Source organism: Hylobates moloch, unplaced genomic scaffold (assembly GCF_009828535.3).
Source record: "Hylobates moloch isolate HMO894 unplaced genomic scaffold, HMol_V3 SCAFFOLD_12, whole genome shotgun sequence".
NCBI lineage: Eukaryota > Metazoa > Chordata > Mammalia > Primates > Hylobatidae > Hylobates > Hylobates moloch.
The window spans coordinates 9,156,544-9,184,401 of NW_026652287.1; the positions used below are offsets into that span (position 1 = coordinate 9,156,544).

General features: G+C 48.3%; 1 protein-coding gene across 1 annotated transcript in view; it reads left to right on the plus strand.

Moving 5' to 3' along the window:
- The first annotated feature begins 16,657 nt into the window (after positions 1 to 16,657).
- The window catches only part of RILPL2 (Rab interacting lysosomal protein like 2), a 26,850-nt gene continuing 15,649 nt past the window's right edge, over positions 16,658 to 27,858 (plus strand). The window contains exons 1-2 of the mRNA XM_058425683.1: positions 16,658 to 17,127; positions 23,627 to 23,778. Coding sequence (XP_058281666.1) covers positions 16,789 to 17,127; positions 23,627 to 23,778 — 491 coding nt within the window. The 5' untranslated portion in view covers positions 16,658 to 16,788. The remainder of the gene's footprint in view (positions 17,128 to 23,626; positions 23,779 to 27,858) is intronic.

The window sequence follows — 27,858 nt, forward strand, 5'->3', positions numbered from 1 at the left end:
CTTTTTAAAATTTTTTTTTAAATATTTATTTATTTATTATTTTGTTTTTCAATTTGGAGTCTCGTTCTGTCACCCAGGCTGGAGTGCAGTGGCATGATCTCAGCTTACTGCAACCTCTGCCTCCCAGGTTCAAGCAATTCTCCTGCTTCAGCTTCCGGAGTAGCTGGGACTACAGGTGTCCGCCACCACGCCTAGCTAATTATTTTGTATTTTTAGTAGAGATGACATTTTGCCATGTTTCCCAGGCTGGTCTCGAACTCCTGACCTCAGGTGATCCCCCTGCCTTGGCCTACCAAAGTGCTGGGATTACAGGCGTGAGCTAGCACGCCCAGCCATATTTTTTTATTTTTAACTATGATAAGAAAAACACATAACATGAAATTTATAATCTGAATCATTTCTCAGTGTACAGTTCAGTAGTGTTAAGTATATTTACATTATTGTGCAACCAATCTCCAGAACTCTTTCATCTTGCAAAAGTGAAACTCTCTCCCCGTTAAACAACTCCTTTTTCCCCCACCCTAGCCCCTGGCACCCAACATTCTACCTTCTGTCTCCATGACATGATTCCGCGTATGACTTCCTGTATGTGTATAACTTCCTATACGCAGAATCACGTAGTATTTGTCTTTTTGTGACTGGCTTCTTTCACTCAGAATAATGTCTTCAAGGTTTATCCATGTTGTCGCATGTGTCAGCATTTCCTTCCTTTTTTTTTTTTTTTTTTTTGTGATTCAGAGTCTTGCTCTATCACCCAGGCTGGAGTGCAGTGGTGCAGTCTCGGCTCACTGCAAGCTCCGCCTCCCAGGTTCACGCCATTCTCCTGCCTCAGCCTCCCGAGTAGCTGGGACTACAGGCGCCCGCCACCACGCCCGGCTAATTTTTTGTATTTTTACTAGAGACGGGATTTCACCGTGTTAGCCAGGATGATCTCAATCTCCTGACCTTGTGATCCGCCCACCTCGGCCTCCCAAAGTGCTGGGATTACAGGCGTGAGCCACTGCGCCCAGCCCATTTCCTTCCTTTTTAAGCTGAATTATATCCATTGTATAGACAGACCACATTCTCCATTCATCCATTGATAAACACTTGGGTTGCTTCCACCTCTTGGCTATTGTGAATAGTGCTGTTATGAACATGGGTGGTCAAATATCTCTTTAAGATCCTGTTTTCAATTCTTCTGGGTACACACCCAGAAGGGGAATTGCTGGATCACATGGAATTCTACATTTACTTAGTATTTATTTACTTATTTATTTACTTATTTAGAGATGGAGTCTTGCTCCGTCATCTGGGCTAAAGTGTAATGGTGCCATCTCGGCTCACTGCAACTTCTGCCTCCCGAGTTCAAGCAATTCTCCTGCCTCAGCCTCCCAAGTAGCTGGGATTACAGGCACACACCACCACGCCCGGCTAATTTTTGTATTTTCAGGAGAGACGGGGTTTCACCATGTTGTCTAGGCTGTTGTCAAACTCCCGACCTCAGGTGACCCACCTGCCTCAGCCTCCCAAAGTGCTGGGATTACAGACGTGAGCCACCGCGCCCAGCTACTTTTAATTATTTGAGGACCTTCTATAGTGTTTTTCATAGAAGCCTCACCATTTTACATTCCCACCAGCAGTGCACCAGCCGTTCATTTCCTTACATCCTCACCAAAGCTTTCTTTTTTTTTCTTTCTTTAAATAATAGCCATCCTAGGCCGGGCGCAGTGGCTCACGCCTGTAATCCCAGCACTTTGGAAGACTGAGGCAGGCAGATCATTTGAGGTCAGGAGTTCGAGACCAGCCTGACCAACATGGAGTAACCCCGTCTGTACTGAAAATACGAACTTAGCTGTGCGTAGTAGTGCACGCCTGTAATCCCAGCTACTTGAGAGACTGAAGCAGGAGAATTGCTTGAATTCAGGAGGCAGAGGTTTTGGTGAGCTGAGATTGCGCCACTGCACTCCAGACTAGGCAATAAGAGCAAAACTCCGTCTCAAATAATAATAATGATAATAATAATAATAGCAGCCACCCTAAGGGATGTGAGGTGATATCTTTTTTTTTGTTTTTGAGATGGAGTCTCACTCTGTTGCCCAGGCTGGAGTGCAGTGGTGTGATCTTGGCTCACTGCAAGCTCCGCCTCCTGGGTTCATGCCATTCTCCCGCCTCAGCCTCCCGAGTAGCTGGGACTACAAGCACCTGCCACCACGCCCGGCTAATTTTGTTCTATTTTTAGTAGAGATGGGGTTGCACCATGTTAGCCAGGATGGTCTTGATCTCCTGACCTCGTGATCCGCCCGCCTCGGCCTCCCAAAGTGCTGGGATTACAGGCGTGAGCCACCGCGCCCAGCTTTTTTTTTTTTTTTTTTTTTGAGACAGAGTGTCACTCTGTCACCCAGGCTGAAGTGCAATGGCTCGATCTCGGCTCACTGCAACCTTCATCTCCTGGGTTTAAGTGCTTCTCCTGCCTCAGCCTCCCAAGTAGCTGGGATTACAGGTGTGTGCGACCACGCCTGGTCAATTTTTTGTATCTTTAGTAGAAGCAAGGTTTCACCAGGTTGGCCAGGATGGTCTTGAACTCCTGGGCTCAAGCAATCCTCCTGCCTTGGCCTACCAAAGTGCTGGGATTACAAGCATGAGCCACTGTGCTGGGCCCCTGTTAGCCTCTTGAAAGGTAATCAGATAGGTGCATCTCCAGGACTGCTAAGTCCATATAGCTAAACATTTATTATAAAACATTTTACAAACCAAGCAAGAGATTTGGAGGGCACTAGGGAAGGCAGATATTTCTACAGAAGTTTCACACTAATAGAATCTCAAAGGAACATTTAGCATTCACTGCTAGGCCCTGGGCCAAGCTCATTTCATCCCTTAACTGCTCTGTAAGGAGGGGGTTGTTGCATTCCAGTGGTGGAGCAAGGGCTGACTTGGAGGGGAGAGTGGAGAACTTTAGTTATAATGCCCTTCCACCCATCACTCTGAATAAACAAATCAAAGTTTTTTTTGTTGTTGTTTTTTTTTTTTTTACTGTTGTCTTATGCAAACACAGACTCAAAACAGTGCCCGGGGCACCACCCTTCCTGCAGCTAGATTCCTTCCCCTAAACTGCTTGAGATAAAATCATTGACCTAGCATCGCAGGCATTTAAACTAGGCTGGGAAATCTCCAAAATCCTTGTTGTTTCCACATATGATTTAAGAATAACAAGACCTGAAAATAACATAGCGAACAGGAAGGAAGCCATCCTGCGTGTACCACTTGGGAAATCAAGAAAGGGCACCACGATATGCAAAAGACCTTAAGACTGATTCTGCTTGGTGCCAGGCGCGGTGGCTTACTCTGTAATCCCAGCACTTTGGGAGGCCAAGGCGGGCGGATCACCTGAGGTTGGGAGTTCGAGACCAGCCTGACCAACATGGAGAAACCCCCGTCTCTACTAAAAATACAAAATTAGCTGGGCATGGTGACGCATGCCTGTAATCCCAGCTACTCCGGAGGCTGAGGCAGGAGAATTGCTTGAACCCGGGAGGTGGAGGTTGCGGTGAGCTAAGATCACACCATTGCACTCCAGCCTGGGCAACAACAGCAAAACTCCATCTCAAAAAAAAAAAAAAAAAAGAAAAGAAAAAAAGAAAAGACTTATTCTGCTTGGTGTACCAAACAGAACCACCAGCTACTTGCCATTGGAAACGTCCTATTTGTGGACATTCGCCCCCAAAACATTTACGGTTCCATTTGTATTACGTGACTCACCCATCTGCTTTTTTTTTTTTCTATTTCACTTTTTCCTTTGTTTAACCAAAAGTACAGCATGACCTTCTGTCACGTTGCCTTTTCAGTCCCTCTTTGGTTTTCCGCTCAAAGGTGGGGCAGGGAAGGGACGAGGGGAGTTCAGTCACATACTGAGGCATGCCTGTCTTAAATCTCAGGGGAAGAGTGTTCTTGAAATTCTTTTTAAAACTTTGTATAGCTGGGCACGGTGGCTCACGCTTGTAATCCCAGCATTTTGGGAGGCCGAGGCGGGCGGATCACGAGGTCAGGAGATTGAGACCACGGTGAAACCCCGTTTCTACTAAAAATGCAAAAAAATTAGCCAGGCGTGATGGCGGACGCCTGTAGTCCCAGCTACTCGGAGAGGCTGAGGCAGGAGAATGGCGTGAACCCGGGAGGTGGAGCTTGCAGTGAGCTGAGATTGCGCCACTGCACTCCAGCCTGGGTGACAGAGCAAGACTCTGTCTCAAAAAAAAAAAAAAACAACTTTGTATAATGATGTATCATTTGGAATTTTTAAAAAGCTTTATTTTGGCAATAGAGGTAGTTTACAATAATAATAGCTAATATTTATTGACAACTTACTAGGTGCCAGACACTGTTCTTTATTTCTTTATTTCTTTATTTTTGAGACGGAGTCTTGCTCTGTCGCCCAGGCTGGAGTGCAGTGGCGCAATCTCAGCTCACTGCAAGCTCCGCCTCCCGGGTTCACGCCATTCTCCTGCCTCAGCCTCCCGAGCAGCTGGGACTACAGGGGCCCACCACCATGCTCAGCTAATTTTTTTGTATTTTTAGTAGAGACCGGGTTTCACCGTGTTAGCCAGGATCGTCTCAAACTCCTGACCTCATGATCCACCTGCCTCGGCCTCCCAAAGTGCTGGGATTACAGGCGTGAGCCACCACACCTGACCTATTTATTTTTTACTTTTATTATTTATTTTGTTGAGATAGAGTCACTCTGTTGCCCAGGCTGGAGTGCAATGGCACAATCGCTGCTCACTGCAACCTCCGCCTCCCAGGTTCAAGCAATTCTCTTGCCTCAGCCTCTTCAGTAGCTGGGATGACAGGCACATGCCACCACACCTGGCAAATTTTTGTATTTTTAGTAGAAACAGGGGTTTCACCATGTTGACCAGGCTGGTCTTGAACTCCTCACCTCAGGTGATCCACTCGCCTTGGCCTCCTAAAGTGCTGGGATTACAGGCGTGAGCCATCACGCCCGGGTTTTTTGTTTTTTGTTTTTTGTTTTTTTTGAGATAGGGTCTTGCTCTGTCGCCCAGGCTGAAGTGCAGTGACACGATCTCTGCCCACTGCAACCTTCGCCTCCTCGGTTCCAGCGATTTTCCTGCCTCAGCCTCCTGAGTAACTGGGATTACAGGTACCTGCCACCATGCCTGGCTAATTTTTTTTTTTTTTTTTTTTTGAGACAGTCTTGCTCTGTTGCCCAAGCTGGAGTGCAGTGGCACGATCTCGCTCACTGCAAGCTCCGCCTCCTGGGTTCATGCCATTCTCCTGCCTCAGCCTCCTGAGTAGCTGGGACTACAGACGCCTGCCACCACGCCCAGCTAATTTTTTGTATTTTTAGTAGAGACGGGGTTCACCATGTTAGCCAGGATGGTCTTGATCTCCTAGCCTTGTGATCCCCCCACCCCAACCTCCCAAAGTGCTAGGATTATGGGCATGAGCCACTGCACCCAACCAAATTTTTATATTTTTGGTAGAAATGGGGTTTTGCCATGTTGGCCAGGCTGGTCTGGAACTTTTGACCTCAAGTGATCCACCTGCCTCAGCCTCCCAAAGTGCTGAGATTACAGATGTGAGCCACAATGCCCGGCCCTCTCTTTTTTATATATATAAAATATATATATGTTTATTAAAATAGAAACAGGGACTCACCATGTTGCCCAGGCTGGTCTTGAACTCCTAGGTTCAAGCAGTCCTCCTGCTTTGGCCTCTCAAAGTTCTGGGATTATAAAATGTGAGCCACTGCACCTGGCCCAGACACTGTTCTAAACGCTTGCTTCACAACAATCTTAGGAAGTACAGGCTGGGGGTGGTGGCCCATGCCTGTAATCCCAGCACTTTGGGAGGCCGAGGCAGGTGGATCTCCTGAAGTCAGGAGTTCGAGACCAACCTGGCCAACATTGTGAAACCCTCGTCTCTACTAAAAATACAAAAATTTGCCGGGCATGGTGGCATGCGCCTGTAATCCCAGCTACTCAGGAGGCTGAGGCAGGAGAATCGCTTGAACTTGGGAGGTGGAGGTTGCAGTGAGCCGAGATCACGCCACTACACTCCAGCCTGGGTGACAGAGGGAGACTCTGTCTCAAAAAAAAAAAAAAAAACAAAGAAGTACGTTCTATTCTTATCCCAATTTTATAGTTGGGAGACTTGAGCTCTGGAGCAGAGGATTAATTTCCTTACAAGTAGGAGAGTTAAGATTTATGCTCTGGCTCTAGAAGTCAGACTCTTTTCTTTCTTTTTTTTTAAATTTGAGACAGGGTCTCGCTCTGTCACCCAGGCTGGAGTGCAGTGGCTCAATCTTGGCTCACTGAAGCCTTGACCTCCTGGGCTCCAGTGATCCAAGTGATCCTCCCACCTCAGCCTCCCGAGTAGCTGGGACCACAGGCACGTGCCACCATGCCTGGCTAATTTTTTGTATTTTTTGTAGAGACAATGTTTTGCCATGTTGCCCAGGCTGGTCTCGAACTACTGTGCTCAGGCGATCTGCCTGCCTCGGTATCCCAAAGTGCTTGGATTACAGGCATGAGCCATTGTACCCAGCCAAAGTCAGCCTCTTGAACACTCTGCTATCACTCACTGGGTTTCAAACTTGAGCATGCATTAGAATCATCCAGCTGGGCAGGATGCTGGAGCCCTCCCTCAAAGTTTCTGAATCAGTGGGTCGAGAATTTGCATTTCTAAAAAGCTTTCAAGTGATGCTTGTGGGGCTGGCCCTGGGACCGCACTTTAAAACTTCTGCTATCGGCTGGGCACGGCGGCTCACGTCTGTAACCCTAGCACATTGGGAGGCTGAGGCAGGAGCATCACTTGGGGCCGGGAGTGGGAGACCAGCCTGGGCAACATAGGGAGACGCTGCCTCTACAAAAAAAAGAAAAAAAAAATTTCTTTTTTTGAGATGGAATTTCAAAGGCTCTTGTTGCCCAGGATGGAGTGCAATGGCGTGATCTTGGCTCACTGCAACCTCTGCTTCCCAGGTTCAAGCGATTCTCCTGCCTCAGCCTCCCAAGTAGCTGGGAATACAGGCATGCACCACCAAGCCCAGCTGATTTTGTATTTTTAGTACAGACAGGGTTTCACCATGTTGACCAGACTGGTTTCAAACTCCCGAAACCACCCGCCTCGGCCTCCCAAAGTGCTGGGATTACAGGCGTGAGCCACCACGCCCGGCCTACAGAAAATTTTTGAAATATTAGTTAGGCGTGGTGGCAGGTACTTGTAGTCCTAGCTCCTCAGGAGTCTGAGGCAGGAGGAGCTCCTGAACCCTGGATCTCAAGGCTGCAGTGAGCTATGTCCATGTTACTGCACTCCAGCCTGAGTGACCGACAAGATCCTATCTCTGGGGGAAATAAAAAAAGAACCTCTGCTATAACTTGTAATTGTTTTCATAATTTCCCAGTGGAGAGAGAAGGGCCATCGTTACCTATCAAGAGATTGTCCAATTCTAAGAGGGATCTAAGAGTTAAGCTTCTTAACACTTTGTAATAGTAGCCAACATCCATTGATGCTTATAGTATCCTAGACACTTTTATGCATTATATTATACAATCCTTACATCAGTCTTGGGAAACAGATATTTTTCTTTTTTTCTTTTTTTTTTTTTTTTTGAGACAGAGTCTCGCTCTGTCACCCAGGCAGGAGTGCAGTGGTGCGATCTCAGCTCACTGCAAGCTCCGCCTCCCGGGTTCACGCCATTCTCCTGCCTCAGCCTCTCCGAGTAGCTGGGACTACAGGCGCCCGCCACCACGCCTGGCTAATTTTTTGTATTTTTAGTAGAGACGGGGTTTCACCGTGGTCTGGATCTCCTGACCTCGTGATCCGCCCGCCTCGGCCTCCCAAAGTGCTGGGATTACAAGCGTGAGCCACCACGCCCGGCGGGAAACAGATATTTTTCTTTTTCCCAGTGTACAGTGAGGAAACTAGGTTTGGAGAGATTAGGAAATCTGATCACGCTTGTGAATCAGCAAGTATGTAGCAATTGGGAGGTTCAAAGCAAAGACTGCTTAGTAGAGTTCTACAGCCTTGTAGGACATTTCAGCCTTTGAACATAGTAGATGCTCAATACATTAATCATTAATGAATGAACAGATTATTTGTTTGTTTTGTTTTGTTTTGAGGCAGGGTCTTAATCCGTTGCCTAGGCTGGAGTGCAGTGGTGCAATCAAGGCTCACTGCAGCCTCGACCTCCCTGCCTCAAGAGATCCTCTGGCTGCAGCCTCCCAAGTAGCTAGGACTACAGGTATGTGTCACCATGCCTGGCTAATTTTCGTGCTTTTTTTTTTTTTTGGAGAGATGGGATTTCCCCATGTTGCCTAAGCTGGTCTCGAACTCCTGGACTCAAGTGATCCTCCTGCCTTGGCTTCCTGCAGCACTAGGATTACAGACGTGAGCTACTGCGCCTGACCCAGAAGGAACTTTTTTTTTTTTTGAGACAGTGTCTCGCTCTGTCACCTAGGCTGGAGTGCAATGGCACGATCTCGGCTCACTGCAACCTCCACCTCCCGGGTTCAAGCGATTCTCCTGCCTCAGCCTCCTGAGTAGCTGGGATTACAGGTGCGTGCCACCACGCCCTGCTAATTTTTGTATTTTTAGTAAAGATGAGGCTTCACCATGTTGGTCAGGCTGGTCTCGAACTCCTGAGCTCATGATCTGCCCGCCTCAGCCTCCCAAAATGCTGGGATTACAGGTATGAGCCACCGCGCTGGGCCCAGAAGGAACTTTTGACGTGGACAATTACAGCAGTGATGAGTGAGGGCAGTGAAAGTTAAAAGAAACTTTTTTTTTTTTTTTTGAGACAGAGTCTAGCCCAGTCGCCCGGGCTGGAGTGCAATGGTGCGATCTCAGCTCACTGTAACCTCCACCTCCCAAGTTCAAGCGATTCTCCTGCCCCAGCCTCCTGAGTAGCTGGGATTACAAGCACACGCCACCACACCCAGCTAATTTTTTGTCTTTAGTAGAGATGGGGTTTCACCATGTTGGCCCAGCTGGTCTCAAACTCCTGACCTAATGATCTGCCCACCTCGGCCTCCCAAAGTGCTGGGATTACAGGCATGAGCCACTGTACCCAGCTGAAACTCACTTTTAATTCTTCCTGATGGCATTGTTCTAGGAAGGCTAATTCCACTCAACAGAATTGAGCATTATGTACATATAAAATCAACCTGTTTAAAATATACAGTTCAGGCCAGGCACGGTGGCTCACGCTTGTGATCCCAGCACTTTGGGAGGCCGAGGCGGGAGGATCACGAGGTCAGGAGATCGAGACCATGGTGAAACCCCGTCTCTTGGCCGGGCGCGGTGGCTCACGCTTGTAATCCCAGCACTTTGGGAGGCCGAGGCGGGCGGATCACGAGGTCAGGAGATCGAGACCATGGTGAAACCCCGTCTCTACTAAAAATACAAAAAAATTAGCTGGGCGTGGTGGCGGGCGCCTGTAGTCCCAGCTACTCGGAGAGGCTGAGGCAGAAGAATGGCATGAACCCGGGAGGCGGAGCTTGCAGTGAGCCGAGATCGCGCCACTGCATTCCAGCCTGGGTGACAGAGCGAGACTCTGTCTCAAAAAAATAATAATAATAAAATAAATAAATAAATAAATTAATTAATTAAAATATACAGTTCAGGCTGGGCGCGGTGGCTCACGCCTGTAATCCCAGCATTTTGGGAGGCCGAGACGGGTGGATCACGACGTCAGGATATCAAGACCATCCCGGCTAACACGGTGAAACCCCTTCTCTACTAAAAATACAAAAAACTAGCCGGGCGTAGTGTCGGGCGCCTGTAATCCCAGCTACTCGGGAGGCTGAGGCAGAATGGCGTGAACCTGGGAGGTGGAGCCTGCAGTGAGCCGAGATCGCACCACTGCACTCCAGCCTGGGCGACAGAGAGAGACTCCGTCTCAAAAAATAAATAAATAAAAATAAATAAAATTAAAATAAAATAAAATTTACAGTTCAGTGGTTTTTAGTATATTCAGAGTTGTGCAACCATCACCACAATCTAATTTTAGTACATTGTCATCCCCCCCAAAAGAAACCTCATACACAGAAGTAGTCACTTCCCATTTTTCCCAGCCCTAGAATGAGGCTAGACTGGGGACGAATCTACTCTGTCTCTGTGGATTTACCTATTCTGGACATTACATGTAAACAGAATCATACATTGTGCGGCCTTTTGTGTCTGGCTTCTTTTGCTCAGCATGATGTTTTCCAGGTTCATCCTTGGTGTAGCATATGTCAGTGCTTCATTGCTTTCTCCCCAGCACTTTATTGAGACATAATTTACCTAAAGGAAATGCATAGGTAAGTGAATAGCTCCACAGCTTTTTGTTATTTATTTATTTATTTATTTTTGAGATGGAGTCTCCCTCTGGCCCAGGCTGGAGTGCAGTGGCACGATCTCAGCTCACTGCAAGCTCCACCTCCCGGGTTCACGCCATTCTCTCGCCTTAGCTCCCCAAGTAGCTGGGACTACAGGCGCCCGCCACCACTCCCGGCTCATTTTTTGGGTTTTTTTTTTTTTTTTGTATTTTTAGTAGACACGGGGTTTCACCATCTTAGCCAGGATGGTCTCGATCTCCTGACCTTGTGATCCGCCTGCCTCGGCCTCCCAAAGTGCTGGGATTACAGGCGTGAGCCACTTCACCCTGTTTGTTTAGAGATAGTCTCGCTTTGTCACGCAGGCTGGAGTGCGGTGGTTGCATCACAGCTCACTGCACCCTCGGCCTCCCGGGCTCAAGCAATTCTCCCACCTCGGCCTCAAATGGATGGAACCACCAGTGCACACCAACACACCCGCCTGATTGTTTAATTATTTATACAGACAAGATCTCACTATGTTGCCCAAGCTGGTCTTGAACTCCTGGGCTGAAACAATCCTCCCACCTCAACTTCCCAAAATGCTGGGATTACAGGCGGGAGCCACCCTGCCCAACTTCAACTTTTTACCTTCGTGTATACTCCTGTGACCTCCACCAACAGCAAGATACAGTACATTTTTCGAGCTTCTGTACAGCTGAACACGTGGAGGTTCCTGGAGGGCGATGCCCTGGGAGGGCGTGGGAGCTCTGCCCCCTCCCCCGATTCCTCACTTTCATCTGTATCCTGTGAAACATCCTTTATCATAAACTGGTGAGCATATGATGCCTCGGAAGTCTCATATTTCAAATCTTCTTTGGATTGCAAATTGCTTGAGCGTTCATGGACTAAATCCTAGGCGAATACACCGAGTTCCTCGAGCAGGCTTACCAATGTAGACTATAGCACTGGTTGGGTCTTTGATTTGTCTGAAAAGTTAGAGCAGTCAGAAGCGCAGCTGGGAAGAGGGAGTTTCATGTTGAGTTTACAAGCACATGACTGAAAGTCAGAAGACAAACTCACCGAAGCTATGAGAGACAGCTATGAAACCATAAAAGCCATCTGCGGACTCATGTCTAGGCTTTTTTATTTTTTTGAGACTGAGTCTCGCTCTGTCACCCAGGCTGGAGTGCAGTGGCGCGATCTCGGCTCACTGCAAGCTCCGCCTCCCGGGTTCACGCCATTCTCCTGTCTCAGCCTCTCCGAGTAGCTGGGACTACAGGCGCCCGCCACCACGCCCGGCTAATTTTTTTTGCATTTTTAGTAGAGACAGGGTTTCACCGTGGTCTCGATCTCCTGACCTCGTGAGGAGATCGCGAGGAGGCCGCCCGCCTCGGCCTCCCAAAGTGCTGGGATTACAAGCGTGAGCCACCACGCCCGGCCTCATGTCTAGGTTATTCCAGATAAACTGTTTAATGAAATTCATACCTCTTTATTTTATGTATTTATGTATTTATTTTATTTATTTTATTTTTTTCGAGACTGAGTCTTGCTCTGTCACCCAGGCTATAGTGTGGTGGCACGATCTTGGCTCACTGCAACCTCCCCCTTCCAGGTTCAAGTGATTCTTGCACCTCAGCTTCCCAAGTAACTGGGATTACAGGTGCCTAGTACAACACCCCACTAATTTTTGTATTTTTGGTAAAGACAGAATTTCACCATGTTGGCCAGGCTGGTCTCAAACTCCTGGCCTCAAGCAATCCACCCACCTCAGCCGCCCAAAGTGCTGAGATTACAGGCATGAGCCACTATACCCAGCTTTATTTTACTTATTTATTTACTTTAAAATTTTTTTCTTGAGACTGAGTCTTGCTCTGTTGCTCAGGCTAGAGTGCAGTGGCATGATCACAGCTCACTGCAGCCTGGAACTCTTGGGCTCAAGTGATTCTCCCGCCCCAGCTTCCCAAGTAGCTGGGACCACAGGTACGCACCATCACACCCAGCTAATTTTTTTTTTTTTTTTTTTTTGTAGAGATGGGATGTCACTTTGTTGCCTAGGCTGGTCTGGAACTCCCGGCCTCAAATCATCATCAGGCGTCAGCCTCCGAATGTGCTGTGGGATTACAGGCATGAGCCACCAGACCCCTCAAAATTAGCATCTCTTGACCAGGCACAGTGGCTCACGTGCAGCCGATCTCTAGAACTTTCTGATCTTGCAAAACTGAAACTCTATCCCCATTAAACAACAACTCTCCATTCTCCATCACCATGTTGGCCAGGCTGGTCTCGAATTCCTGACCTCAAGTGATCTGCCCACTTCCATCTCCCAAAGTGTTAGGATTACAGGTAAGAGCCACGGTGCCTGGTTCCTTTTTTACTTTTTGTAGACAGCGTTCTCACTGTATTGCCCAGACTGTTCTCCAACTCCTGGCCACTGTGATGACCCGTAGATGCACTTTGAGTTAATTTTTCGTATATGGTGAACTCCATTGATTGAAAAGACTGTCTTTGCCCCATTGAATGGTCTTGGCTCCCTTATTGAAAATCATTTGCCGGCTGGGCGCAGTGGCTCACGCCTGTAATTCCAGCACTTTGGGAGGCTGAGGTGGGCAGATCATGAGGTCAGGAGATCAAGACCATCCTGGCTAACACGGTGAAACCCTGTCTCTACTAAAAATACAAAAAAATTAGCCGGGCGTGGTGGCGGGCGCCTGTAGTCCCAGCTACTCGGGAGGGCTGAGGCAGGAGAATGGCGTGAACTCAGGAGGCGGAGCTTGCAGTGAGCCGAGATTGTGCCACTACACTCCACCCTGGGCAACAGAGCAAGACCCTCTCTCAAAAAAAAAGAAAATAATTTGCCAATATATGCAAAAATTTATTTATGAGCTATTTTATTTTTCATTCTTTGTTACGGCTGAATACTATTCTATTGGATGGACATATCCTATTTTATGCATGGCAGGCCTAATATTTCATCTCAGTATTTAACCACTGGATGTTGTCACTCTGTGATTTGTGAACTTCTAGGCCCTTTGCCTAGGAGCTTTGTTTTGATTATTACAACATTCCTGGTGGGGCACAGTGGCTCATTCCTGTAATCCTAGCACTTTGGGAGGCCGAAGTGGGAGGATTGCTTAAGGCCAGGATTTTGAGACCAGCCAGGGCAACAGAACAAGGCCTTGTCTCTTAAAAAAAAAAAAAAAGAAAGGCCAGGGGCGGTGGCTCACGCCTATAATCCCAGCACTTTGGGAGGCCAAGGTGGGCTGATCACGAGGTCAGGAGATCGAGACCATCCTGGCTAACGTGGTGAAACCCCGTCTCTACTAAAACATACAAAAAATTAGCCAGGCGTGGTGGCGGGCGCCTGTAGTCCCAGCTACTTGGGAGGCTGAGGCAGGAGAATGGCGTGAACCCGGGAGACGGAGCTTGCAGTGAGCCGAGATCGTGCCACTGCACTCCAGCCTGGGTGCCAGAGCAAGAATCTGTCTCAAAAAGAAAAAAAAAATTAGCCAGGTATGGTGACGAGCACCTGTAGGCCCAGCTACTCGGGAGGCTGAGGTGGGAGGATCACCTAAGCCCAGGAGTTCGAGGCTGCATTGAGCTGTGATCATGCCACTGCACTCCAGCCAGGGTGACAGAGCAAGGCCTCATCTCCTCTTAAGAAAAAATAGGCTGGGCACGGTGGCTCATGCCTGTAATCCCAGCACTTTGGGAGGGTGAGGCGGGCAGATCACCTGAGGTCAGGAGTTTGAGACCGTCCTGGCCAACATGGTGAAACCCTGTCTCTACTAAAAATACAAAACTTAGCTGGGTGTGGTGGCGGGCGCCTATAATCCCAGCTACTTGCAAGGCTGAGGCAGGAGAATCGTTTGAACCAAGGAGGCAGAGGTTGCAATGAGCGGAGATCATGCCACTGCACTCCAGCCTGGGCTACAAGAGCAAAACTCCATCTCAAAAAATAAAAAAAAAATTTAAAAAAGGAAGAAAGGCCAAGCATGGTGGCTCACGCCTGTAATCCCAGCACTTTGGGAGGCCGAGGCAGGTGGATCACCCTGAGGTCAGGAGTTTGAGACCAGCCCGGGCAACATGGTAAAATCCCGTGTCTACTAAAAATGCAAAAAATTAGCCATGCGTGGTGGTGTGCACCTGTAATCCCAGCTACTCAAGGTGGGGCTGCTGAGGCAGGAGAATCGCTTGAACCTGGAAGGAAGAGGTTGCAGTGCGCCGAGATCGTGTTACTGCACTCCAACCTGGGCAACAGAGTGAGACTTTTTTATTTTATAAAAATAAAATAGGCCAGGCAGGGTGGCTTACGCCTGTAATCCTAGCACTTTGGGAGGATTGCCTGAGCTCAGGAGTTCGCGACCAGCCTGGGCAACACAGTGAAACCCCATCTCTACTAAAATACAAAAAATTAGCCAGGCAGGGCGGCATGCGCCTGTAGTCCCAGCTACTCGGGAGGCTGAGGTAGGAGAATTGCTTGAACCTGGAAGGCGGGGGTTGCAGTGAGCCAAAATCACGTCACTGAGCTCCAGCCTGGGCAACAGAGCAAGATTCTGTCTCAAAATAAATAAATAAATAAATAAAATAAAAACGGCCCTCTGAAAATAGTGTGTTTTGTTAATTTGCTTTGCTTTTGTTGGTTGGTTTAATCTATGTACATTCTCCATTGAGATTCTAGTACCTCAGCGTGGAGAAAATGGATACACCTATCACAAGGAAAGCTGCCAATACATTCCTAGGAAAGACAAGCCCCGTTGCTGAGCTTTCGGCCTGAGACTATCACAAACCTCCAGTGAAACCTAAAATAACTTGAGATTTGTTGTGCCTTTTTTTTTGAGACATGGTCTGACTCTGTCACCATGGTCCCACTCTGTCACAGGCACCACTCTGTGGTGCGATCTTGGCTCACTGCAGCCTCAACATCCCACCTCAGCCTCCCAAGTACCTGCCACTACATGCATGAACCACTGTGTCCAGCTAATTTTGTTTACATTTTGTAGAGACAGGGTCTCACTATGATGCCCAGGCTAGTCTCAAATTCCTGGGCTCAAGCAATCCTCCTGCATCAGCCTCCTAAAGTGTTGAGATTAAGGCATGAGCCACAGCGAATAACTCAAGTTTCTAAGCCACACTGCTAATATTCTCAGTAATATGGATTTTGCATATGTGTAGAATGCTTTGTGATTTTCAGACAGCGGTTTCTTCTCTCTTGTTAATTACCCCTCCTTCTCTCACCCAAGTATCAAGGTGTCTCCAACACCAGCAATTCCTCCCTAGCGCTGTGGAAGAAAGAATGAAGGGGCCGGGCGCGGTGGCTCACGCCTGTAATCCCAGCACTTTGGGAGGCCGAGGAGGGCGGATCACGAGGTCAGGAGATCGAGACCATCCTTGCTAACATGGTGAAACCCTGTCTCTACTAAAAATACAAAAAAATTAGCCGGGCGTGGTGGCACGCACCTGTGGTCCCAGCTACTCGGGAGGCTGAGGCAGGAGAATGGCGTGAACCCGGGAGGTGGAGCTTGCAGTAAGCCGAGATCGCACCACGAGACTCCGTCTCAAAAAAAAAAAAAAAAAAAAAAAAGAAAGAATGAAGGATCGCAGTCACGTATGTGAGTGCTTCCTAAGTGCTTGAGGTGTCACACACATTATCTCATAAGCTCATGTTCCTCGCAGCAACCCTGCCACCTGGGTGCCGCTATTGCCCCCATTTTACAGAGGAGGAGACTGAGACTCGGAGAAGTTAAGTAACTTTGCCAAGGTGACAGCGCTGGTTACGTGGAGGAGCCGAGGACCCAGCGAAGTGAGCAGGGCAGGAATTCTCCATTTTATTGAGAGTCACAGCGAAGTCGGATGCCCCAGGCCCTAGTGACAATTTGCCTGGGAGTTTTCCAGATTCTCAAGCCTCGGGGACTCTGTCGCGCTGCCCCAACAGCTGCTGCTTGGCCGCAGGCTCCAGAAAACACCCTCAAAGAGACACCCGGATCTTCCATCACTTACGATGCAAATTCTACGGCTGGAAAGCACAAGGGTAGAAAGGAAAAAGTTGCGTTCTTTTTACCCCGCTCTGGATTGCACGGTGGAAACTCCGTCTCTACGGAAACGCGCCTCCCGGCAGCGGTCGCCAGGGGCGGGGCTCAGGGCGGCTCCTCCCCCGGGCTGCAACTGTTCCCAGGCTGGGGCGATTGCCGTCACCCCTGAACTTCTCCGTTCCTCTTCTCGGCCGCCCTCCTTTTCCGTTGTCCCTTCGCGCCCCAAACCACGTGCTGGAGCGCACTCTCCAGCGCGGCCGGCAGCGGGGACGGTGCGCCAGGGCGCAGGCCCAAGAGTAGCGTGCGCGTCCCCTTGCACTATCCCCCCCCCCGGGCCCACCCCCGGGCCGCGCTGATTGGGCAGGTAGGGACTCTGCCCAGCGGAAAGTTTTGGGTGCCGGGAGGAAGTCCAACCTTTGGGAGACTCCAAGACAGCAGCTCCGGGGTCGGCGGGGGTCTGGGTGGCCATGGAGGAGCCCCCTGTGCGAGAAGAGGAAGAGGAGGAGGGAGAGGAGGACGAGGAGAGGGACGAAGCTGGGCCCGAGGGGGCGCTGGGCAAGAGCCCCTTCCAGCTGACCGCCGATGACGTGTATGACATCTCCTACCTGTTGGGCCGCGAGCTTATGGCCCTGGGCAGCGACCCCCGGGTGACGCAGCTGCAGTTCAAAGTCGTCCGCGTCCTGGAGATGCTGGAGGCGCTGGTGAATGAGGGCAGCCTGGCGCTGGAGGAGCTGAAGATGGAGAGGGACAACCTCAGGAAGGAGGTGGAGGGGCTGCGGAGACAGAGCCCTCCGGCCAGCGGGGAGGTGAGTGTGGGAGCGAGGGTGCTGGGCCCACGGCGCCTGCGGGGCGTAGGAGGGCGCCTGCTGGCGGGCAGACGCCTTCCTTTTCTTTTCTTTTTTCTTTTTTTTTCTCTTCTTTTTTCTTTTTTTAAGAGATGGGATCTCGCTGTGTTGCCCAGGCTGGTCTCAAACTCCTGGCTTCAAGTGATCTCCCAGCCTCAGCCTCCTAGAGTGCTGGGTTTACAGGTGTGAGCCACCCTGCCTGGCCAGAATCTGTATTTCTAACGAGTTCCGGGGGTCTCACCGTTACCTGGGCTGGTCTCAAACTCCTGAGCTCAAGGAATCCTCCCATCTTGGCCTCCCAAAGTGCTGGGATTGTGGATGTAAGCCACCACACTTGGACAAGAAACACATTTTACCTAAAGAGAAATTAGTGTGTATGACCACAAAAAGACATAGACAAGAAGATTCAGAGCAGCTTTAGTCTCAACTGCCAAACTGGAAACAATCTAAATGCAACCCAATTGAGTTTTGAAATTGTGACATATGGAATACTATGCAACAGAGAAAAAGAACAGGGTGCTGATACACACAACAGTGTGAATGAATCTCACAGATGTTACATTGAGAGAAACGAGCCAGGCACAAAAGAGAAAGTACTGTAGATTTTTTTTTTTTTGAGTCAGAATCTTGCTCTGTCGCTCAGACTGTAGTGCAGTGGCGTGACCTTGACTCACTGCAACCTCCACCTCCTGGGTTCAAGCGATTCTCCTGCCTCAGCCTCCTGAGCAGCTGGGATTGCAGGCACGTGCCACCACGCCTGGCTATTTTTTTTTTTTTTTTTTCTAGTAGAGATGGGGCTTTGCCATGTTGGCCAGGCTGGTCTCAAACTCCTGGCCTCAAGTGACCCACCCACCTCAGCCTTCCAAAGTGCTGGGATTACAGGCATGAGCCACAGCACCCAGCCCTACTGTAGATTTAAATAAAATTCAGGAACAGGCAAAATAATTTATAGTTATAAAAGGCAAACTGGTGGTGGGGGGAACAGAAGGGAAATTGATAGAGAGCTAGAAGTGTCCCATATCTTAATCAGGGTATGGATATAGGGATCTACACATATGTTAAAAATCATCTGGCTGGGTGCCATGACTCACACCTGTAATCCCAGCACTTTGGGAGGCCAAGGCAGGCAGATCACAAGGTCAGGAGTTTGAGACCAGCCTGGCCATCATGGTGAAACTCCATCTCTACTGAAACTACAAAAAAAAATTAGCTGGGCATGGTGGCAGGCGCCTGTAATCCCAGCTACTTGGGAGGCTGAAGCAGGAGAATTGCTTGAAACTGGAAGGCAGAGGTTGCAGTGAGCTGAGATCACGCCACTGCACTCCAGCTTGGGTGACAGAGCGAGATTTTGTCTCAAAAAAAAAAATTCTTTTTTGCTGGGACAGCTTTCTCTGTCATCCAGGCTGGAGTACAGTGGTGTGATCACAGCTCACTGAGGCCTCAAACTCCTGGGCTCAAGCAATCCTCCCAACTCAGTTTCTCAAGTAGCTAGGACTACAGGCACACACCAACCGCCTGGCTAATTTTTGTATTTTTTGTAGAGACGGGGTCTCACCATGTTGCCCAGGCTGGTCTTGAACTCCTGGGCTTAAGTGATATGCCCACCTCAGCCTCCCAAAGTGCTGGGATTACAGGCGTGAGCCACCGTGCCCGGCATAGTTTTTTAAAATTCTTCTCGAAACTCATTAATTTTATGACCTACTAGCAGGTCTCCAGCCACAGTTAAAAAAAAAAAAAAAGCTGCTGTAAGTGGACGATGTCTTTTTTAATCCTCACACTATTATTGTTTTACAAAACTGAGACACAGAACAATTAAGTAATTTGCCTAAGGACTTAACGGCAAGTAAGAGGTGAAGTCAGGATCTTAATTCAGAGATGCTAGTCCTAAATATTCCATTCTAAAATACAGACATTTGACCTTACTTGTTGTATTAACATTTGATGAGTGACTGCAGTTACTGATGCTAGGCTCTAGGGCTGTGGAGATAAAGTAGACAAGGTCCCTGCCCTCAAGAAGCTCACATCTAGTGGGAGAGGTCAGACACACGGTCCTAGAACCAGAACACAAGTATACAAACCAGGCCAGGCGCAGTGGCTCACACCTGTAATCCCAACACTTTGGGAGGCCGAGGCAGGCAGATCGCTTCAGGCCAGGAGTTCGGGACCAGCCTGGGCAACATGGTGAAACCCTGTCTCTACCAAAAATACAAAATTAGCTGGACCTGCTGGCACACGCTTGTAATCCAGCTACTCGGAGGCTGAGGCACAAGAATCGCTTGAACCCGGGAGGCAGAGGTTGCAGTGAGCCAAGATCATGCCACTGCACTCCAGCTGGGGCAACAGAGCAAGACTGTCTCAAAAACAAACAAACAAACAAAAACCAAGTATACAAACCAAGGCTGGGCGCATTGGCTCATGCCTGTAATCCCAACACTTTGGGAGGCCGAGGCAGGCGGATCAGGAGGTCAAGAGGTCGAGATCATCCTGGCCAACATACCCCGTGTCTACTAAAAATACAAAAATTAGCTGGGCACAGTGGCACGTGCCTGTAGTCCCAGCTACTCCGGAGGCTGAGGCAAGAGAATCACTTGAACCTGGGAGGCGGAGGTTGCATTGAGCTGAGATCACACTGCTGTATTCCAGCCAGGCAACAGAGCAAGACGACTTAGTCTCAAAAAAAAAAAAGTGTACAAACCAAGAAGTAAGCCAGGAAAGAACAGGAACAGAGTCACTGAAATTCACAGGGAAATATGAAGTTTCCCTGTAGCTTCCCTGGTAATTTCTTCTTATTATTATTATTAATTATTCTTATTATTTGCCTCATACCTTCTCTGACCCCTGGTAATTTATTTCACCTATTCCTAAGTGATAGTGACAATGGTATTTCTAGATAATATTCTACTTTAGTATCTGTCAAGTGACATGGTTAAGTGTGATGACTTACAGCCTGGCTTTCGAGAGTCCAGGAAAGTTAAATGACTTGCGCAGGATTGCTCAGCCACATTCTGTGTTATTTTTGCCTCCCTCTCGGGGCACAAGGATATGGAGGAAGTCCCCATTATGAGCCGAGAACAGCGTGGTGTGCACAGGGGCTGGGTAGTTTCCCATGTGGGGCAAAGTGGACAAGTTTCATTGGGTGGTAGATGAGATGGCATATTTTCTTCCCAAACCGCAGCCTTAAGAACAGGGATAGGGAAAATGCATGAATTAAGAAAATGAATGTTTAGTGCCACTAGACAGTTCACAAAAATATGCCTTGTTTTTTTTTCTTTGTATGTTTTGAGACAGGGTCTCACTTTGTCACTCAGGCTGGCGTGCAGTGGTTTGAACACTGCTCACAGCAGCTTCAACCTCCCTGGGCTCAGTTGATCCTCCCACCTCAGCCTCCCTAGTAGCCGAGACTCTAAGCGTGTGCCACTATGGCCACCTAATTTTTGTGTTTTTTCTAGAGATGAGGTTTCCCATGTTGTCCAGGCTGGTCTCAAACTCCTGGGCTCAAACGATGCACCCGCTCTAGCCTCCCAGAGTTCTGGGATTACAGGCGTGAGCCACTATTCCTGACCTCTTTTTGGTTTTTAAAATTGTAGTAAAGCTGGGCGTGGTGGCTTATGCCTGTAATCCCAGCACTTTGGGAGGCCGAGGTGGGCGCAGGTCACCTGAGGTCAGAGTTTGAGACCAGCCTGGCCAACATGGTGAAACCCTGTTTCTACTAAAAATACAAAAAATTAGCTGGGCTTGGTGGCAGTCACCCGTAATCCCAGCTACTAGGGAGGCTGAGGCAGAAGAATTGCTTAAACCTGGGAGACAGAGGTTGCAGTGAGCTGAGATCATGCCACTGCACTCCAGCCTGGGCAACAGAGCAAGACTCTGTCTCAAAAAAAAAAAAATAAATAAAATAAAATAAATTGTAGTAAAATACAAGTAACATAAAATTTACCATCTTAAATTTTGTTTGTTTGTTTGTTTTTTACAGAGAAAACATGAAGCTGCTTATATTTATTTGGAATAAGACAACAGGGTCAATGATTTTCACTGCAGATGTACTTCTCTTTGAGAAAATATATCAAAAAATCAATTTACAAGGCAGATGAATTTGGCTGTTATTATTTATAGTATGCAAATATTATTTAGTTTCAAAAGGATTTCTCTTTTTTTATTTTTTTATTATTATACTTTAGGTTTTAGGGTACATGTGCACAATGTGCAGGTTTGTTACATATGTATCCATGTGCCATGTTGTTTTGCTGCACCCATTAACTCGTCATTTAGCATTAGGTATATCTCCTAATGCTGGTTTTTTTTTTGTTTTTTTGTTTTTTTGTTTTTGAGATGGAGTTTCTCTCTGCCGCCCAGGCTGGAGTGCAGTGGCTGGACCTCGGCTCACTGCAAGCTCCGCCTCACAGGTTCACACCATTCTCCTGCCTCAGCTTCCCAAGTAGCTGGGACTACAGGCGGTGCCCGCCACCACGCCTGGCTAACTTTTTTGTATTTTTTTAGTAGGGACGGGGTTTCACCGTGTTAGCCAGGATGGTCTCTATCTCCCGACCTGGTGATCTGCCCGCCTCGGCCTCCCAAAGTGCTGGGATTACAGGCATGAGCCACCGCACCTGGCCCATCTTAACTGTTTTTAAGTGTACAGTTCAGCTGCATGAAGTCCATTCACATTGTTGTGCAGCCATCACCACCATCCTTCTCCAGAACTCTCTTCATCTTGCAAAACTGAAACTCTGACCTATTAAGTAACAACTTCTCCTTCCCCTCCCCCGGCCCCCCAGTAACTACTCTTCTACTTTCTGTCCCTCTGAATCTACCTATTGTAGGTTGTTCATATCAGTGAAATCATGTATTTGTCTTAAGTGCCTAGCTTACTTCACTCAGCATAATGTCCTCAAGATTGATTCATGTTGTGGCACATGTCAGAATTTCCTTGCCTTTCAAGGCTGAATAATATTCTGTTGGAGGCATATACCATACTTTGTTTATCTATTCATTTGTTCATGGACAGTTGGGTTGCTACTACTACCCCTTGGCTGCTGTAAATAGAGCTGCTGTGGTGAGAGGCCGAGGCGGGTGGGTCACATGAAGCCAGGAGTTTAAGACCAGCCTGGACAACATGGCGAAACTCCATCTCTACTAAAAATACAAAATTAGCCAGGCGTAGGCCGGGTGCGGTGGCACATGCCTGTAATCCCAGCACTTTGGGAGGCCGAGGCAGGCAGATCATGAGGTCAGGAGATTGAGACCATCCTGGCTAACACGGTGAAACCCCGTCTCTACTAAAAATACAAAAAATTAGCCAGGCATGGTGGCAGGCACCTGTAGTCCCAGCTACTCAGGAGGCTGAGGCAGGAGAATGGCGTGAACCTGGGAGGCAAAGCTTACAGTGAGCCGAGATCACACCACTGCACTCCAGCCTAGGCAATAGGGTGAGACTCTGTCTCAAAAAAAAAAAAAAAAATTAGCCAGACGTGGTGGCACACACTTGTAATCCCAGCTACTCAGGAGGCTGAGGCAGGAGAATCGTTTGAACCCAGGAGGCGGAGGTTGCAGTGAGACAAGATCATGCCACTGCACTCCAGCCTGAGTGACAGAGCAAGACTCCATCTCAAAAATAAATAAATAAATAAATAAATAAATAAATAAATAAATAAATAAATAGTGCTGCTATGAACATGGGTATGCAAATACCTCTCCAGGTCCTGCCTTCAGTGCTCCAGAAATATACACAGAATTGGAATTGCTGGATCAAATGGTAATTCTATTTTTAATTTTTAAAAGAATGGCCACGCTGCGGGGCACGGTGGCTCACACCTGTAATCCCAGCACTTTGGGAGGCCAAGGCGGGCAGATCACCTGAGGTCGGGAGTTTGAGACCAGCTTGGCCAACAAGGCAAAGCCCTATCTCTAATAAAAATACAAAAATTAGCCGGGCATGATGGCGGGCGCCTGTAATCCCAGCAACTCAGGCAGGAGAATCGCTTGAACCTGGGAGGCCGAAGTTGCAGGGAGCCAAGATTGTGCCACGGCACTCCAGCCTGAGCAACAGAGACTCCTTCTAAAAATATATAATAATAAAAATAATAGGCCGGGCGCGGTGGCTCACGCTTGTAATCCCAGCACTTTGGGAGGCCGAGGCGGGCGGATCACGAGGTCAGGAGATCGAGACCACGGTGAAACCCCGTCTCTACTAAAAAAAAAAAAAAAAAAACAAAAAATTAGCCGGGCGTGGTGGCGGGCGCCTGTAGTCCCAGCTACTCGGAGAGGCTGAGGCAGGAGAATGGCGTGAACCCGGGAGGCGGAGCTTGCAGTGAGCCAAGATCGCACCACTGCACTCCAGCCTGGGCGACAGAGCAAGACTCCGTCTCAAAAAAAAAAAATAAAATAAAATAATAATAATAATAATAATAATAATAATTTAATTATATAGAGTTGCTTGCAAAGGTTGCGTCTTTTCTTCCAGGTGAACCTGGGCCCAAACAAAATGGTGGTTGACCTGACAGATCCCAACCGACCCCGCTTCACTCTGCAGGAGCTAAGGGATGTGCTGCAGGAACGCAACAAACTCAAGTCGCAGCTCCTGGTGGTGCAGGAAGAGCTGCAGTGCTACAAGAGGTGGGCTCTACTGCCTGGAGGGTCCTGCACCCAGACCTGGCCCAGAATTCCTTGCTAGGTTACATATTTGTTTTTGTTTTGTTTTGCTTTTGTGTTTTTGAGACGGAGTCTCGCTCTTTTGCCCAGGCTGGAGTGCAGTGGCGCGATCTCGGCTCACTGCAAGCTCCGCCTTCTGGGTTCACGCCATTCTCCTGCCTCAGCCTCCCGAGTAGCTGGGACTACAGGCGCCCGCCACTGTGCCTGGCTAATTTTTTGTATTTTTAGTAGAAATGGGATTTCACCGTGTTAGTCAAGATGGTCTTGATCTCCTGACCTCGTGATCCGCCCGCCTCAGCCTCCCAAAGTGCTGGGATTACAGGCGTGAGCCACCGCGCCCGGCTGTTTTTTTTTTTTTTTTTTTTTTTTTGAGGGTCTCACTCTGTCGCCCAGGCTGGAGTGCAGTGGTGCGATCTCGGCTCACTGCAACCTCCGTCTCCTGGGTTCAAGCAATTCTCCCACCTCAGCCACCCAAGTAGCTGGGACCACAGGTGCATGCCACCATGCCCAGCTAATTTTCTTATTTTTTGTAGAGACAGGGTCAAGCCATGTTGCCCAGGCTAGTGTCAAACTCTTGGGCTCAAGTGATCCACCTGCCTCAGCCTCCCCAAAGTGCTGGGATTACAGGTGTGAGCCACCGCACCTGGCCATTGGAAAGTTTTGATCAAGAGAATGACAAGAGGCCAGTCTCCATTAAAAATACAAAAATTAGCTGGGCGTAGTGGCTCACGCCTATAGTCCCAGCTACTCGGGAGGCTGAGGCAGGAGAATCACTTGAACCTGGGAGGCAGAAGTTGCAATGAGCCAAGATCGCGCCTCTGCACTCCAGCCTAGGCTACAGAGCAAGACTCTGTCTCAAAACAAAACAAAACAGAACAAAACAAAACGAAAACGGCTGGGCATGGTGGCACGCCTGTAATCCCAGCACTTTGGGAGGCAGAGGTGGGCAGATCACGAGGTCAGGAGTTCAAGACCAGCCTGGCCAACATGGTGAAACCCCATCTCTACTAAAAAATACAAAAATTAGCCAGGTGTGGCGGGCGCCTGTAATCCCAGCTACTTGGGAGGCTGAGGCAGGAGAATCACTTGAAACCAGAAGGCGGAGGTTGCAGTGAGCCGAGATCGTGCCACTGCACTCCATCCTGGGTGAAAGAGCAAAACTCTTTCTCAAAAACAAAATGAAACGAAAACAAAAAGGCCTGGTGCAGTGTTACATCCCAGCACTTAGGGAGCCTGAAGCGGGAGGATCACTTTAGCCCAGGGATTCAAGGCCAGCCTGGGCAACATAGCAAGACCCTGTCTCTAAAAAGAAATTTAAAAAAAAAGGAAAGTTAAAAAAGACTGCAGTGGTACCATATACAGAATAGATTGTAGGACAAGCAAGAGAAGCTATAAAAAAGCCGTTGCCATAATCACGTTGGGACTCGTAGCTATTTCCATTTGTGCTATTTCCCAAAATGTTTTCCTTTACTTAGGTATTTTTTGAAAAAGGGGCTCTGTAGTCAAATAATTCTGGGAAACACTGAGTTAAATGAAGCATGTTTTCTTATAGGTAGAGGAAGGAAAAACCAGGGGAATAAAAATGTCGTGTTGGCTAATATTTATTGATACTCACCATGTGCCAGGCGCTCTGCTAAATGTATCCTAAGCATCATTTCAATTAGTGCTCACAGCAAGACTGTGAGTAGAGGTGATGTTATCACTATGGTGAGCTGAGGACCAGAGAGGTGGGCACCTGCTTAAGCGGTGGTGGCAACAGTGGTTATGTGACCTCAGACAGTGTGACATCAGAGCCTGTGCTTTTAATTAGCACACCGCATTTAGATCATGAAAGCTTGGAATTCAGGACGTACCCTGATCAAAAATGAAACAAAGCCCAAGTGATATGATTCTTTAAATGCCTTAAATGTAGCATCTTTAAGAGAGCAGCAATACAGCAGAAGCGTTGTAAGAAGCCACATTTATTGTCTCCCTTTTGCTAAGGTTGGAACCATGTTCATGGAAAGACCTTTGTCTCATTTAATAAGTAGTTCAGGGCCGGGCGTGGTGGCTCACGCCCGTAATCCCAGCACTTTGGGAGGCCGAGGCGGGTGGATCATGAGGTCAGGAGATCGAAACCAGCCTGGTTAACACGGTGAAACCCCATCTCTAATAAAAATACAAAAAAATTAGCCGGGCGTGGTGGCGGGTGCCTGTAGGCCCAGCTACTCGGGAGGCTGAGGCAGGAGAATGGCGTGAACCCGGGAGGCGGAGCTTGCAGTGAGCCAACATCTCGCCACTGCACTCAAGCCTGGGCGGAAGAGCGAGACTCCGTCTCAAAAAAAATAAATAAAGAAAAATAAGTAGTTCAGGCACAGGTAGTTAAAAAGAGAAACTGCCAAGCTGCTGGTGTCGTGAGCAGCTTGTTAGTGGGCAAAACCACACACTTTCTTTCTAGTTTTGAATTCTCAGAGAACAAGAGACGCACACGTTCCATCTGGCTCAGGCCAAGAGAGGCAGGATTCTGCTTCATCTCTAGTGTTATATATTGTGGAGAAGCCAGCATGCCAACTGAGATGTTCTCACAGCAACTGCATCCATCTGAAGGTCCAAACTCATACAAATAATATACTGATAATAAATTGTGATTACAGCTGGGTGCGGTGGCTCACACCTGTAATCCCAGCACTTTGGGAGGCCAAGGCAGGCAGATTGCCTAAGGTCAGGAGTTTGAGATCAGCCTGGGCAACATGGTGAAACTCCATCTCTATTAAAAATATAAAAATTATTAGCCAGGCATGGTGATGCATGCCTGTAGTCCCAGCTGTTCGGGAGGCTGAGGCAGGAGAATTGCTTGTACCCAGGAGGCGCAGGTTGCAGTGAGCCGAGATGTGTCACTACACTCCAGCCTGGGCGACAGAGCGAGACTGTATCTCAAAAAAAAAAAAAATTATAATTCCAGGGAAATATGGTAGGTTGCTTCCAAAGAGAGCCACAGCAGTATTTCCCACCCTGCATACCTTTTGCAGTGAGACTTTGCCACTCGTTTCATCAAGAGGTGGATTCTGTTTTCCCTCTCTGCATGTAGGCTGGCTCTGTGACTTGCTTTGACTGCGAGAACAGGGTGGAAGTGACGCTGTTAGGCCTCTGGGGTTAAGGTGGTAAGAGGCCTTCCTTCTGTTTCTGTGCTCTTAGAATGCTGCCTTGAGACCACCATTCTGTGAGGAAGCTCAAGGTGGAGTCCCATAGAGAGGTCATGTGAAGGAGAACCAGGGCGCACCTGCTGACAGCCCCAGCTGTGCACAGCCCTCCGCCGATGCCCCACCGAACGCAGCCAAGTGAGAAGCTCAGGCTAGCGGGAGAACCACAGAGCCAACCATAAGAATCCAGGCACAGCAGTGTGTACCTATAGTCTCAGTGCCTGTAGTCTCAGCTGCTTGGGAGGCTGAGGCAGGAGGATCCCACGAGACCAGGAATTTGAGGCTTCAGTGGGCAGTGATTGCACCTGAATAGCAACTGCACTCCAGCCTGAGCAACACAGTGAGACCTGATCTAAAAAAAAAAAAAAAAAGCCAGTTATAAGAAAGAGTCATCTTTGGAGATTATGTCACTGTTGTTTTTAGTCACCAAGTTTAATTTATGTAATAATAGATCATGGAAAAATGGAAATTTTAGATGTTGCTTCTTGTTAAATCATTATTATAATAAGTATCTATAATAAAATATCAGCTGGGCAGGTGGCTCACACCTATAATCCCAACACTTTGGGAGGCCAAAGAGGGTGGATAACCTGAGGTCAGGAGTTCAATCAACACCAGCCTGGCCAACATGGCAAAACTCCATCAATACTAAAAATACAAAAATTAGCCGGATGTGGTGGTGCACACCTGTAATCCTAGCTACTCAAAAGGCTGAGGCACAGGAATCACTTGAACCCGGGAGGCAGAGGTTGCAATGAGCAGAGATTTTGCCACTGCACTCCAGCCTGGGCGATAGAGTGAGACTCTGTCTCAAAAATAAAATAAAATTAGAATATAAATAATATTTTTTTTTTTTTTTTTTTTT